General features: G+C 33.8%; 1 protein-coding gene across 3 annotated transcripts in view; it reads left to right on the forward strand.

Moving 5' to 3' along the window:
• The window catches only part of PCDH7 (protocadherin 7), a 258,146-nt gene that overhangs the window by 52,877 nt on the left and 189,217 nt on the right, over positions 1-16,052 (forward strand). Inside the window, exon 2 of one of the 3 annotated variants that reach the window (XM_052683362.1) lies at positions 418-3,097. The exons of the other annotated variants lie outside the window; for them this stretch is intronic. Coding sequence (XP_052539322.1) covers positions 418-543 — 126 coding nt within the window. The 3' untranslated portion in view covers positions 544-3,097. Of the gene's footprint in view, positions 1-417; positions 3,098-16,052 lie in introns of those variants that run through there. 3 annotated transcript variants of the gene reach the window in all.

Here is a 16,052-nt window from a genome sequence, read left to right on the forward strand (position 1 = left end):
CTAATATTTTTAGAGACATGCTGCACTGTTTGTTCCATCACTTAATGGAGAAGAAGTTATGTTCATCAATGATATCTGAAACGTTTACATTGCTTTTATCTGTCCACAGTAGTTAGTAGCAAGCTAGTAAGTAAGAAAAGGAGGGAAGTAAATCTTTGCTCAGTTTCTTTACTCCATGATCTAAAACCATTCTTTCTTGGATGTTGTTCAGTTACTTTCTTCAGTGTTATGTTAATCAATGTGTTATTCTATTCTAAGTGGCTTTACTGCCTAACATTATGTTATGGAATGTATATAAATATGTATAGGACATTAAAAAGAGGAATATTTTTACTCACAAAATCTATAGTGCAGGAATACATTAGCCAAGCCCTACTCATATCCTGGTAAGCAGACATATTTTTGTATTTCTTGTAGGTGGATACAGTACAGACTATGCAGCACCCTGACCACATTGAGGAATCATGTAAAATGAATGTATGTGCTCATAAGTCAATTGTTCATGAAAACTCCAACTCTAAGGAATGTTGGATCACAAAATAGAAGAACTCTCTTTATTCTTATATTAAGCAATCGATTCCCAGAGGGCAGGGTTACTGCAAAACAAACTGGACCTCAAAAACAAAGCTATTTAATAAACAAACATATAATAAATCTTTAAAAAAAAAAAAAAAAAAACACAACAAAACAGTAAAAACAGCGGAACAGCAAAACTGAAAGCAAGAGACGTGAGCAGTGTATATCAGAAAGACTTGGTAAGCAGAAATGATCATAAGTGAAGGAACAAGATCAAATACCATCTAATTTAGGAGAACAAGTAGGCTGAAAAAGCCTCACATTTTTCTACTTTGTTCTATATTTGAAAGGATGAAATTTGATTAGATGATTGTTTCAGTTAGTAACTGGTAGATGAGTGTGAACAAGATTGGGTATTCAGTATTTAAATCAAGGAAGTATTTGTGGGTTGCTGGAAAAAAAAAAGCAAACAATCTTGATAATGTAATAGAGATATATAATAGAGATATATAATTATATAATAGAGATTATAAAGAAAATATATCAGACCTCGGAAATGGATTTTTTTGGAAAATCATTGTTTAATCACTTTGTGCTTGTTTGGGGACAGAGAGGAGATGAAAAATTAGAAGTGTTCTTAGATCCTTCAGATTTTGCTGCAAATACAGCTCTACAAGGAAATTGAGGTGTATGCAGGGAAGAAACAAAAATGAGCTAAATGACTATACCAGTGAATAGGGAAGTTAACACTTACCTTCATGTATGTATATACAGGCACATACAATTTTGTTGTTAAACAAAAATATTGTACAATTGCCAGTATAAAAACCACGTGTAGGGAAAACTTCTTAAATTCTGCAGTAACTGTTAAGATGTATATACCATATACAGAAAAAAGCTATGCCTTGACTCCAATTTTATACGTTTATAACTTTTATATTTATATATACGTATATATGGATATTACAATATATATTATATCAGCTAGTATTTTAGAAAAAGGAGAGGCTGAGTATTTTCTCCTAAGTAATTATTTTATTCATATCATTCTTATTCATTGTGAGTAATGATAAAAATAATACATTTTAAGTGCAAACAATTCTTGAACAGTTTTTTTTCTTTTCTAATGAGTAAAGCCTAACTTTAATGTATTCAAACTCCTGGATATGCAAAGCTGGTATAAATGTTTGACAAAACTACTATAGCGTACACTTTTGTTTCAAATATGTATCGCTGTATGTCCTTCTTTATGGCTTTTTAACTATTTTAATAACCACTTTTTCTTTCCTGATTGTTATTCATTTATGTATGAATTACATTGCCCTATGTGTTTGTCTTCAAAACTGGTAGTCTGCCACTTTTTTTTTCCACTTGTGATAATTGGTTCCATGTAGAAGAATTTATGATACAATAGAGCCTTTGATCTTTTTATTGTACTGAGATATGTTATCAAAACTTTCAAGTCTGTATACTGCTACTATGCTGATATTGTTTTCTGTAAGTAAAATCAATGAGTAAAATTAAAATAAGAAATCAATCATTTCATTCCGATTTTCATGAAATGTGTTTATTTAAACTTAACTCCTGGTTTGAAACTCACTGATAGGAAAACACATTTAGATCTTTAGTAATTGTGCATAAAGAAGGCCAGTAGGTATTAACAGAATACAAAGAGAAAAGAAATGAAAACTGAAACATACAGGAATAAGAAGGAAAAAGATGTAAAATGAAATCAAGAAAAGCATCATTCTCAACTGGGATGCATTATTTAGAAATAATAGATAATCTGTAAAAATTAACACCAATAACTTTGTCAAAGTGATAATCATACAGATTGTTTCCTTTGCATTGTACCCCTTCCCTTTATCTCAATATGCCATTAGAAATGAGATCTGAGATACCTGTGGTCCTTAGATCTTATTTCAGAGCTGTTGTACATCATCTAAAGATGAGAAAAGTGGTAAGTAGTATTTAAATGTAACATTTCACAAAAAAAATAAGTGTTAAGTAATGTTTTTGTGAAATGTTAACTTTTTTCTAGATACAGATTTTATATTAGTGTAAGAAAAAAAAAAAGCTTAAGCTGGAAAACAAAAATGTTAAGAATATCTGGTCAGATTCTCATCTCAGATACAGCAATTTGATATTTCTACAAAATTATTCTGCAGCCAAAAGTGTATCTTTTGTGTTCATTGCAGTTTCATTCTTCTGTATTTAATTTTTCTGGTCAAAAGCAATTACCAGTAGAGGATTCTTGAAAAATACTTTAGTTTTCAGATTGCAAGTAGTTTAGCAGCCAAGCTAATTTGTATGGAATAAAGGCCCTTCTATATTGCCTCCTTCTTCACCACCAGCAGGGAAAGGTTAGCATAACAGTGGGAGACCAAATGAAGGATTTTTTCTTCTGTGACATCAACTTGCAAGACACTGGAAGTTTCAAAATTGCAAGTGGTGGTATAGATTTTTTTTTCATCTGTTTCTTTCATCTTTCCCTCCCATGGCTGTTTCATTGTTGAGCAAAGTCTTTTCTTCTGAATGAAGGAGAGAAAGCTCGTTTGTGAGAAGGGGCATTCTTCTTTCTTTTTTTTTTTTTTTGCTATTGTCGTGTATAGATGAGGAAGAAAATGACATCCTTATCTATCCTACCTTGTAGGAGCTTAAGAAGAGCTTTAAAGCCAAAAGTGACTTACCTTATTCATATGAACGGGTCAGACAAACCCATTGAGATGGCCTGTATTTAGTGTGTACAACTCTTTTGTTAGCATCAGTTTATCTTTCCTTCTTTTATAGAAGACAACTAGAGAACAAGAAATATCTGTAGCAAGCTGTAAGGAAAGCTGTGATATGCAATTGCTTTAGTTATTTAAACTGCAAATTAGCTAAATTATTAGCAGGAATTATATAGGAAGGGCAAGCAGTGGGAAATTGAGCTATGTGACACAGCTTTTCTGTTCCTATTGGCTATACTTCTTGGGACTCTGTATTGTCACTAATTATAGAGTCTGATAAAAACAGCGAATCTAAACATAGCTGAAGAATTAGGTATGGTCTCTTCAGCTGTTGTTGACTTACTAACCTATCTGTGAAACCTAAACTAATAGATCAAACTAAACAAACTTTTTGCTGCCTAGACTTCTATATATTCTAAGATAGAATAATATAATTGGATTCAAATGAAATGTTTTAATGAAGGTTCATTAAACAACTTAAAACTTTCTCTGAGGTTTATCAGGCTTATTAAAAACCTCTGTCACTTCTCTTCCTGCAATCTTCATTTAAGCAGTCATGGATTTAACCAACTAATATTAAAAAAAAAATAATAAAAAATTAAATCTGGTGTGATAACCCATATTTAGCCCATTATTCATTTTCATGTTTGAGGGTCACTAGGTTGACTGAATCTTGATTTACTAGTGAAAGACTTTTGTTCTCAAATGCAGTAGACAGATTTATATTCCCAATGTATGTTTATTATGAATACTTTTAAATTCAAGATTATCTCCGCATCATTGAGACCAAAACAAACTACTGTACTTGCAGATATTATATCTGACTTCTGCTGTTATATTTAGATCACACTGTAATGATGTGAAGAATGATTCCAGATTCTATGTGATTCTCAATATTTTATAGAAATCTACTTTAAGAGTGTAAAATGTGATGAATGCCATAAATAGCCCTTTCTAACACTATGAACATGCCTACACAATTTCATTTCTAAAATTAAGCCATTTATTTTAGTTAGACTGTGTCTCATACTCCTACAGACTATTTCAGCAGGGAATTTTCATTTGATCCATAGCTCCTACAAGTGACATCAGAGCTATCTATCAGAGAAAAGCAGTTTGTCACCCTTTCTGAGGGAGTTATGTTGCTAAGTTCATTATGTCCCCTGACATTTACAACAGAACACTTGATGGTCTTCAGAGGTAGAATTCAAGGAAGGCAGTAATGTTTTCAAATCTAGTTCAAAATTAATTTTCTTCCAAGTCAGATTACTTTTCACATTTAAATAGCTTAAAGTTTATCCCAGTAAAACTGTCTTGAATAGCAATAGCCAGCCTAACCTGTTTAGAAAATATTTGTATTATTTATATTTATGCATAGTTATATTGTGTTTAATTATTATCTTTGAGAAAGCTAGTATTGGAAGTGTGATGGAGAGAACTGTTCTGAAGGATATCAGAAAATCTAATAATGCTCTGTAGCCTATTGGTCTGTATCAGACTTAATGTCAGGCTTTACTAGGCTTAATTATCTGTTTAGATTGCATTTTCCAGTGTTGCTATGCAGAAAATAGAAGGATTTTAAATTAGCATTTGACAGAGAATAAACTTTTAACTGTGGAAAATGACAGCTTGATTCTCTCATTCACCTCTGTATTGTGAGAATTGCAGAGGTACACCCTACACAGAGCTAACTCAAATCTGATCTCAGCTTCCACATCTGAATAAATCAGCACATAACCAGTCTTACATGTGCATGAGTTTTAATAAACGAATATGATTATTACAAAACTTGTGTCTCTTCTAAGCTGTATAGGTTCACAAGTGGAAGATTTCATGGTGAGAAGTAGGCCCCTCTGGAATCCTGTTCATGTCTGCCTGAGCTGGTTTTGTAATATTTAAGATGATATCCTTTCTAGATCTCCCTGCCTGCGACTACACAAAGACCTTTGATCTAAGAGGATCTTTAAATGCATTCAAATTCAAAACCACTTCTGCATTTAACTGTTATGTCAGTTAACATTGAACACGTTTAAGTAGAAAATTCTCACCTCGCTTTCTCTGCTTTAACGTATATCTAATGATGGAAGATAGTACATTAGACTACTAACCTCAGAGTGCCTTTTTTATGGAAGTGGTGGAAGCTAGACTTATGTTAACTTTTGCATGGCTAGAAACCAGGAGATTCGGTTTTTGTTACTCGCTATGACAGTAAGGGTGGGTAATAGCTTTTTGTTTTCAGAACTGTTCATTTTGTTCCTTTTTGTTTTGAGAACTGTTCATAAGATGTGATGGTGAGATCTGTAGAAATGTCTATAAAGAGCGGTGTGGCGTTGTAGAAATACTTTAATACTCTATTTCATTGCAACTGGGAGAGGTGGCTTTCAGAGCAGAACCATTTTTGTTTAGTAACTATAAACTGCCGCCTGGACAAGGTTGTTTGAAATACATATTAATTTTCACTATTATGCGTGTAGGTCAGTTCTTTATATGTACATTTTGATGTGCTTTCATTAAAGAACGGTTTAGATTTAACCATGCTTCCTATAAGAGAGAATATTTTACAGATTGCTTATTTTCTAAAATATCAGAAAACTTGTTTTCTTTTAATTTCAAGTATAGATAGTATATGTGTTTTTATTTGAGGATTTTCAATGTGAAATTTGAATCTATTGAGATTGTTGACGTTGGAGAAAGACTTAATATAAATTGGGGGAAAAAAAAAAAGGCATAGTATAGAAGTATCAAAATAACGTTGTGCAACCATTGCAACCACTCAGTGCAGACAATGACATAGGTATATGTAAGATATTCTGTTAACATCTGTGTCTCAAAGTTTGCTGGGAACACAGATGGACTTGTTCAAGTCCAGGCAAGTCCTGGGCAAAGGTTGTGAAATCCTTTATCTGGAGAACTTGATTGGACAAGTCCTGGGCAAAGATTGTGAAATCCTTTGTCTGGGGGACACAGATGGACAAGGCCAGGGGCAAGGAGAGAGAGGAAAGCTGCAGCTAAATAGCTGTGAAGTGCTCTTCTGTGTGGGCTTATCTCGGGATGATGGCCATCTCAGGGGGTACTCAATGGCTCTTGCTCAAGGCCCATCCTTGTCACGCAGGCGGGAGAACAAGTAGGGTAAAAGAGGAATCGAAAACCATGAGGATAGGATTTCTGACAACAGATTCCTCACAAAGTGATGCCTGCATGATGAAGTAGAAGAGGTGTCTGACATCAGATTCCTCGCACTATCATCTCCCACCTACAAATTGGAGCGAGACAATGTATAGCACAGATAAATCAACTCTTCTTGCCCCAAGAACTTGGCACTGAAAGAACTGTTATGTTTTAACTTGGCCAGCAGTTAATCACCACACAACTGTTCACTCATTCTCCCCCAGTGGGATGGAGAAGAGATTCTGAAAAAGTGTGGCAATTTGTGGATCAAGATAAGGACAGTTTAATAAGAAAAGTTAAAACAACAAGAAACAACATACAAAAACAGTTGATGTGCAATTCAATTGCTTATCACCCACCAACCATTGCCCAGCCAATCCATGAGCAATGGCAGCCCTCACCCCAGCCTGAAGTTTTATTGTTCAGTGTGATACCAACATTTTGATCCATTTTGGTCAGCTGTGCTGGTTCTTTCCCTCCCAGCTTATTGTGTAGTTATAGCTCATCACTGGCAGGGCAATGTGAGCAGTTGAAAAGTCCTTGATTTAGTTTAAGCACTGTTCTGCAACAACTAGAATATTGCTGTGTTATCAACATTATTTTCCTCCTAAATCTGAACTATGGCACCATACCAGCCACTATGAAGAAAACTAACTCTATTCAAGCTCAAAGGAGAATAGTTTGTTTTGTCCTGAGAAGATTATAAGTGGGGAAACTGGATAGGCTGTAGTTGATGTGTTTTTCCTGGTTCACCTTCATCCTGATCAAATCCTTCATTTTGAAATGTTTTCTTTAGAGGTATTATGAAGTTGTGAATTAAAACTGTGGGGAGTCTGGAGTAAGCACCTATAGACAGTGTTGTGGAATAAAAAAGTTTATTTCACAATGCAATTAGTCAGGTGTTTTCATTGCAGAATGTAGAGATTGTAGCATAGAGAGAACGGTTAAAGGAGAAAGAGTTAAAGGAGAGTGAAAATTATACAGTTACATGTACCTGTAAAATTGATATCATGTTGTGATATCGTGCTGGGCTCACCTCTTTTTTCAGATGCTTAAAAGTATGAGAGGTTGGTCTGAGCATCTTGCAGCGATAAGGAGTTGATAATTACTTCACTGTGGAATTCACTCTATTGGCTTTCAAAGCTGACCTGTTAGGATACCTTTATGAATTTGGGCGTGGCTCTTAAACAAAACTTTTGCTTGGATTATTTGTAGACATAAGAGTATTCCCAAAGAACTTGGTGTGTGTGCAGGGAGCTACAAACATTCTCTTAGAGTAGGCTTTAGTTTTCTTTTATTTTTCTAATATTGAAGGTATCCGTTTCTGGCCTTAATACAAAAATTAGAAGTGACTCAATACTAAAAAGCTGTATTTAAAATTTTAATCTTCCATTTAAAAGTAGATTTTTATTTCTAAATATAGCATTCGATTTTAAATATAAAACAATTTAATTTCGTATTGTGCTAGGGAGCTTTTCCATGCAGCCTTCTGCACCTTGCTTTGAATCATTCTCACTGAAATTAGAACTGCCAGTGAGCAGCGCTACATGGATTTTGATTTCACTTAGAAGTTATTTCTAGTAGAATGACTCCTGACAAATGCATACTGTTTTTATCCTTGTTGTTAGTGTGATTTTTTTTTTTTTAATTAAATTTTTCATACCTATGGCTGAATTGGTGGCTTATTGCCATCTGTTCAGGGAAGAAACCACTTTCCGAAAATAGAACTATAGGAGGTCAGACAGTAATGTCAGGACCTCTGCTTTGCAGGATTCATTACTGTAAGTGATGTGAGTAGATAATACATTAGCAAGGCATAAAAGGAGATGGAAGATTTTTGAAATGCCATTTAGTCTATTAATTACCTAGAATTCTCTTGATATTTTCTAAGATTTCTGCATATATATATATATATATATATATATATAAAATACGTGCATACAGTAGGACTTATTTCTGTTCTACTGCTATTATCAGTAAAAATTAAACTTACAGCATGAGCTACCCTAAATTCAAATGGATCACCTATAAAATATTGTTCACTATCTAGGACTGAGAAGTGGAAATTGGAGATATTGCCTCATTCTTTCTGGTGACAGTGACCTGTTTTGGTGGGGTGGAAGAAGTCACCTTATCTTTCTGTGCCTGGGTTATCTGATATATTAAATGGATATAAAGCATCTTTCAGGTATAGTGAAGACTGCTTAAATGAATGCTTATCATGATTTGTGATTGACAACGGAAGTTTGCTGGTTGATGCACTGATATTTGAAAGTTTTGAGATACTTTTCCTCTACATCTGCGCTGTACTTCTGTGTATTACTAAAGAATTAAAATCTTAAATTCTGATATAATCACTTCAGCTCTGCCATTTTCAGAATGTTAATTTTTTTCCATTGTTACAGATTGATCAGGCACAATCTGTCCTTGGTGAAGCCATGCTTGCTGTCACAGATCACCTCCCTGTATTACGTGTGTCTTGACATATTTTCATAGAGGAGCTGTTCCACGATCCTCCAAGGCACACATGAAGGGCTTATCCAGCCTGTAATTTCCAAGGTGTTCCTTTTTCCCTTTCTTAAAAATATGAGCAGTATTTCCAGTTTTTCAATCACTGGGGATCTCACCTTAGCCACTTTCTTCAGGACCCTGGGATGCATGTCATCTGGTCCTATAGATTTGGTACACATTCTGTTTCAGGAAACTGTCTCTGACTTAGCTCTTCTCTTACAGTGGGAGAGATTTTGCTCCTCAGTGTACAGATGCTTTATCCAAATCTTGCAATAACCATTGTGAGTTCAGTAAGACAGCAAGTGGGAAAGTTCTGGAAATCTGTGCAATCTCTCAGGCTTGTGCATCTGTTTCTCAAGGCCTGTACAGTTGCAGCGACTGCTTCCCAAGAAGCCATAACCAGGAAAGAAAAAACATTTGAATGCTTGTCCTCAGGCACGGACACTGGTATCTGGCACCTGATACTGAATTCCTGTCTCACTACATGTGTTTTGTGTTTTCTTCATATCCACAGGTCTTTTCTTTGTGCATATATTGAACACCTCAATGTATGCTTCCAAGTCTTACAGAATTCTATTTTAGGACATAGAAATACTGCAACTTCTTTTTCTGTAGAAAACTATAGTGAATGGCGCTCAAAGAACTAATACTGTACTAAATATGAGAAGATCAGTTTATCACTAGATCTTTTAATACTCAATTTTAAAATCCATTGAAAATCTGTTGAATATGTTGTAATTTGTACATCTGGGATGGCTACTGATCATGCTTCTCTCATCTATTATCTTATTCAAAATAATGCTGGTAAGCTTGAAATATCGTAAGTTGCTTTAGTCTCTCTGTAATCTACTTTGAATAGGAAGAGTGAAATCTAGTCCATATGGTAACCTGGATGATCTCTCTTGAATTATTTCTGGGATAAAATCAAATAAATATGTGAGTCTTGGTTACATAAAAAATTTCAATCTATTTTCATTAAAAAACAAAATCTCCTTTAAATGCTCTCTGTCCAAAGCCATGTGGTGATTTCACACAATCTATGGATAGTCTTGGGTCTTGTTTGATGAACCTCTTCTAAACTAACCTATCATGGATATTAAAACTTCAGAAGACCCGGTTACAAAATGGGCTTGGTGTGCTGCGTGCTGGAATGAAAGTGTGAACAACATATAACTTCTTCCTAAAAGAACTTACTTCTGGCTCAAAAAAGTAAAAGAAAAAGGTTTCTTAATAGTTTCACTGGGTATGGGGTCAGGTCTCAGTATGGTAAAATGATAAATTATCAGATGATGAACACAGCCAGATGTGGATAAACATGGTACAATTCTGTACTTACATTTCCTTGTAAGTAATATCAGACTATGGGATAGTTTGATAACCTATTATAATAGGATAATAACACAGTATATGTTGCTACTAATTAAAAGAGCAGATAACTTCACAGAGGAAAAAAAAAAAAGTTTCTTCTGTTATTTCCTTGTTTGTTTTTATAGATTATTCATTTAAATCCCTAGGGGCCTCAGACTTCTGATTGAAACAATAATTTAATATTCCCATTTCCGACCTAGTCTTTTAGAAGAACATACATTAGAGTAGTCATGGTTTTGACTCCCATTTATAATTATTGATCCAGTTCTGTATTACTGAGTCAGACTACTATTGCTGTTTAAAAAGAAATGTGGCTTCTGCATTAACAAAGCAGGACATCATTCATTAAAGCTAACAGCAAGCATGCAAATCTGAAAATAATTTATCAGCAGGGTTGTGGAGGGTTTAAGAGTGGGCTGTAAAATGGGGTTCCAATCAAATCGTGCAGTCTGGAGTGATATAAAGCACTTTTGTTGTTTGAAGATACCGTGTTGCGATGTTGACTGTACATTTCAAAGCAATATGAAGTGTTGTGAATACACTAACTCTCAGTCCACGCAAACCATCCTCATATTCACTTTGTTATTTGTAGACTACAAGCAGTTGTATATACAAGAAGAGATTTACTCAATGCATTTGAGTAGAGTGAGTGGAATTCCCAAAGATATCTCTACCTGTCACTAAGATTTGTTAATGTGACTATTTTTTATTATGGTATAGCAATATCTCTTTCCGTAGAGTAATATGAGAGATTGGGATAGTGTAATGGACTTCCAAGGCTTTTCAGAAACACTATTATTTTGTCTGATTTTGTATTAAATAAGTACCAGCCTGTGTTTGTGGGTTAATATATGCATACCATTTGGAACATACTTAGTGATGTTATGTAATAGACAGATGTTTTATCACTCATAGTACTGTGCATTCATAGCCCTCAGTAGTCACTGCTGTGCGAAATCTAATGAGGGAGATTCTGTGCTGAGCTTTCAGACTTGTGAAACTCCCATTCAGTCAATTCAGACCACAAAAGAGAGATATGGTACCCTTTTCTGTTTTTTTATCTGTATGAAAAATAAATGGCTGGTGTGAAAAGGAACAAAACTATTGATTTCTTTTGATACATATATTTATATTTCCTGTTCTAGAAGTACAGAGGAAGACTTAAAAATGTTATCTCTTCACTTTATTTGAATTGTACTGTAACTTATTCCTATGCATTAGGAAAGAATTTTATACACACTTTTCACAGATGTAAATGAAATTACTCTCTCATAAATAGAAGTGCATCAAAACAAAATGAGGAAGCTCCTCTGTTTTTTGTTGCTTCTGTTCTTTTAAATTATATTAGGAATGCTTTCTCCGTCTAGTTTACCAATTCACTCTTGTTGATTTCATCATCTGATCAGCACCAGAACACTAGCTGATGAAAGAGAAAGTCAATGTTACTGATTGCAGTGGTATTCATCATTTCATATTAACATGAAAACCATGATCTCTTAGTGCTGTAGTACTACAGAGGAAATCATAAATCATAGGAATGAAATGATGTCTGAAAATCCTCACTGGAATCGGAATTTTAATTTAGAATTTTATTACCAGTTCTTCCTGATTAAAATCTGTTCTTTTTTACTCTTTTTTAAAAATAATTAGTTATCCCATTTATTTTTCCATGATTATTTCATTCTTTATCCCACATTTCTGAATAAGATTCTTACTGTTTTCATGTCAGCTTGGTTAATATTTTTTTGAACTGTGTAGACATAAACATTTTAATGCCAATTTTATTGCCATCACTGTATTTATCATTAATTTTTTGCACGTTATGTTATGCTTTAATTATTGCCATGAAATATAGTAATCCATCTGGTAAATTCACACTGGAGCTTTCAGTGTTTAGGTTTATCTTGTAGAATTTCTATATACACTGGCAAGTTCTTAAGATGACAGTTTTTTGTTTTGCTATTTCTGCATGGGGAAGTATTCTTATCATAAACATTTTTATCTTCCTCAATTTTTCTTAAATTAGGCTAAAGCTTTGTGCAAGTCTGTCATCTCAGACTGTCTGCCTTTGTGGAAAATTAAGGGGAAGTTCCACGTGTCTTGCGCTATACCTAACTGCAAAGACTTGCAGGAAAAGAAAAAGCAGTTTGCAATGTTCTAACTTTTTCTAGCGGTCTTGTTGCCTTCACTGAGTCTGGGATCAGTTTTAGAAAAGTGAATTCATTGAATAATGGATTTGTCAGTTTCCTAAATGTGATAATTTTCTGCTTATGTGTTTATGAAAGCGTGCTTTTGATTTATTTAATACTCAATCATTCACTTTGGTGTTCTGTTCACTCGTATGCTACTTCAGTAAGTAAACATGTAAATCTTCATAAACTTCAGTCAAAATGCCCATAAGAGAGTAATGACGAATCCAAGGAACATGGAAACTAATATATTATAAAATTTCTGAGATGTATGGAAAAGTTGAGGTTTCTGTCACATTTATGATGAGTTAGTGAAAGGAGCCTAGTGGGAAAGTGATTTTTTTTAATCTCCCACATCCAGTGAACTTCATTAATGTGAGATTTGCTCTTGAAAACATCCTTCCTTCTGTGCTGCCATTCTGTCTTCCTGGGGCTGTATCAGTGCTTGACAAGCTGTAGTCTTCACAGTAGATGAGCATATAATATTCCAGCTTGCTTTTCAGTGCAGTGTTATCTTTTGGTTGTTTTCAGTTAAGACTGATATTGTGAATGCTGAGCGTTCCAAAGAACACTCTCAGCATCTCTCAGTGGCCTTTAATCCACATATTTAGAAAGTTCTGGATTACTTTGTGAGCATAACAAAACAAAACAAACTTTCTTCTCTTCAACTTGCAAAATTTAATGAAATGGCAAACAAAAACTTCTGCAATAAAGCTTATGCAGTACCCCAAATTATAATAAGGATCTCAGTGAGTTTAAGTCAAAGCAGAACTCCTCTGTGTGCAGGCAATGTATTTCAATCCTATAATATACTCTGTTTCATTGTTGGCTTATGTTTATGCATATATGAAATATGAGTATGTGCACACATGCTCATATATCACCATAAACATGTAGCCTAGATAAGACTGATACCTCATATAGAACTAATATGGGAAATATCATGTTCTAGAGGAGATTGTAACAGGGCTAGTTTTTATCCCATAGATGTGAGAACGTGCAAAACAGACTCAAAAAAATGTTTCCTGAAATGACTTATGTCCAGCTTAGTTTCCTGTACTGTACTTGAAGTTTTGAACTCCCTACATTGATTGATGATTCATTAGTATTTACACCATAAGTTGATTGAAAGGAATGATTGGTATTTCCTTTCTTTTTGCTTAGTAAGCAGGAGATTATAGTTTGCCCCCATGTCCTACTCACATAATTATTTTTTTTTAACATTCAGAACACTTCTGCCAGTTTGTGACCACATGTTTTTTTTATTTTATTGTACTTATACATAAAAGAGATTTACATTTTGGATTTTGTCCGACATTTTATTGGGTAATATGTGAATAAAGGCATGTTAGTGTCTGGTTTCATCTGTGGGTAGTGTCTGTCTACAGTTTATTGTTGAAGGAGAAGAATTGTTTAAAATTAACTGGCCACTCTGCAGTGTTCTGTATACGCAAGTGAACTTTTAACAGAAACCTTTACTCCAAACTGCTTTTTAAATATAATAAAGGAATTCTAATCTCTTAATTTGAAGTTTTTATTGGCTACAAATATCAAGCAACTATCTTCATATTAAAATTAAAATGCATTTCAGGTAGTAGCTAATGACTTTTTTTTACATAATCAGATTTATGCAAAAACTACTTGAAAGAAACTTTCTATGTGCATTAATATTATGCCACACATAGAAGTACTTTTAAATTCATATTTTTCAGGGACATAGAAAATTGGGATGCGTATGACATCATTGATTTTGTCAGTAACAACTGAAGGCCACGATCCACGGTTTTTGTTGTCCTTTTGATTAGGTTTTGTTTTAATAATAACTTGTAGTAAGTGCACCCGAAAGAGGCAATGATTAATACCTTGCAGTATATATCATATTGTCTTCCACAATAAGCAATAGATGTTTTCAACTATTTAAATCTGAATTTGAGAAGTGATAAAGAATATTTTAACTCCTACTATTATCAAGATTTAGAGAGAGAACTGTTGGTACTTGGTACTTCCCATCCATTTAGTGCATTTGGTCTCATACCTGGACAGGAAACTGAATGGGCAGTGATAATCTCATGCAGAATTCATTCACTCTGTGAAAAGACACCAAGAAAATTTCTAGTAATGGAAACCATGGTAGTGTACACAGGAGCAACAAAGAAATTAGATTATTTTACGAGTTCCTTGCCAGAATGAAAATAATTTGCAGACTTAGGTCTGATATATGTAAATACATATTCTACACAGTATCTTAAATTCTCAGGGCAAACTATCTTCCATTTGGTTTTATTTGAAATAAAAGCATATGTAAAAAGCTGCACTTAGTTTCTTCCTAAAGTATGTTAATCCCCTTTCCCCACCCCAAGTTTCTTCCTCTTTCACTGTGCCCCCTTATTGGAAACTTTTTTGGATTTTTCTATTTCAGATGTTTTTTTTCTGTATGTAGAAAATAGTTTCAAGGAGTATCAAAGAAAATGGGTGAGACGAGATATCTTGAAGCAATGTTACTCACTCTAATGCCGAAGGAGAACAAGTGCAGAAAAGTACAAATAATGAACAAAATCCAGTGCAGTGTTTTCTGAAAGGGAACGTTTTGGTCTCTATGTAAATAGAGTTCCAATACTGAGATGTGAATCGAAAACAATATAATAATACCCCTTAAGAAGAGGATGAGGAAAGGAACTTTGCTGTTTCAAAATAGCAAATGAAGTCCTTCACATAAATACCCTGTTTACATCAATGCCTGAGAGAGGAATTTGGAAGATTTTCTAAGCTGGGGAAAAAAAAAAAAAATCATATAAAATGAAAGCTTAAAAAGTGAGCTAAAGAGATCTTTACATTTTAGAAAGTGAGTTTCACATTTCACCTTAGCATATGATACTGTTTAATTTTTGTGTCAAATGCTTTTAAGGTGTATTAAATTTAAAATATGAAGTACCAGTTACTCTGAAGCAAGCACAAAGTAGAATTCACTTGAATACATTGCAGGAAGGCAATGTATTCAAACCAATATTATATATATGTAAGATATGCATATATATAGTAACTGTTCTTAATGTGTTAGGAAGTAACAATCCTTGAACAAAATTGGGTAGGAGATTTAATTGGTTTGATATAGTTTACTTTCTCTGACATAGAAATAGAAATTTTTAATTAGATTGTTTGCTAATATACTTAGGGAGAACAAATATTTTGTGTAGTTATATTATCTGATAACAGTTTCATTCAAAGTATTTAGTGTTTTCTTGGTGTACAAAGACAAGCGATCTTTAATTTATTCATCTTTTTAATCCTAGTCTCTGATCCATTCAGGAGTTTTGCTCTCTCTATTTGAGAACTGTCCTTTCCTTCAGAGAAGTTCTGCTATAAACAGACTTTTTTTTACCTCAGAAATTTTCCCTCTTTTTTTTTTTTTTTTTTAAAGAACTAGTATGCTTTTGGGTTGTTTGAAGAACAACTACTGTCTATTCTTTGTCATATGCCAAAATTTATTTATTTTTTTACTGTTGAAGATTGTTTGCTGAAACTTTTCGTGAGAAAACTGCAAAACTCAATCATATATAGCATGTTGTAGAAC

The sequence above is a fragment of the Tympanuchus pallidicinctus genome, unplaced genomic scaffold (assembly GCF_026119805.1).
Source record: "Tympanuchus pallidicinctus isolate F22 unplaced genomic scaffold, pur_lepc_1.0 scaffold2, whole genome shotgun sequence".
Classification (NCBI taxonomy): Eukaryota; Metazoa; Chordata; class Aves; order Galliformes; family Phasianidae; genus Tympanuchus; species Tympanuchus pallidicinctus.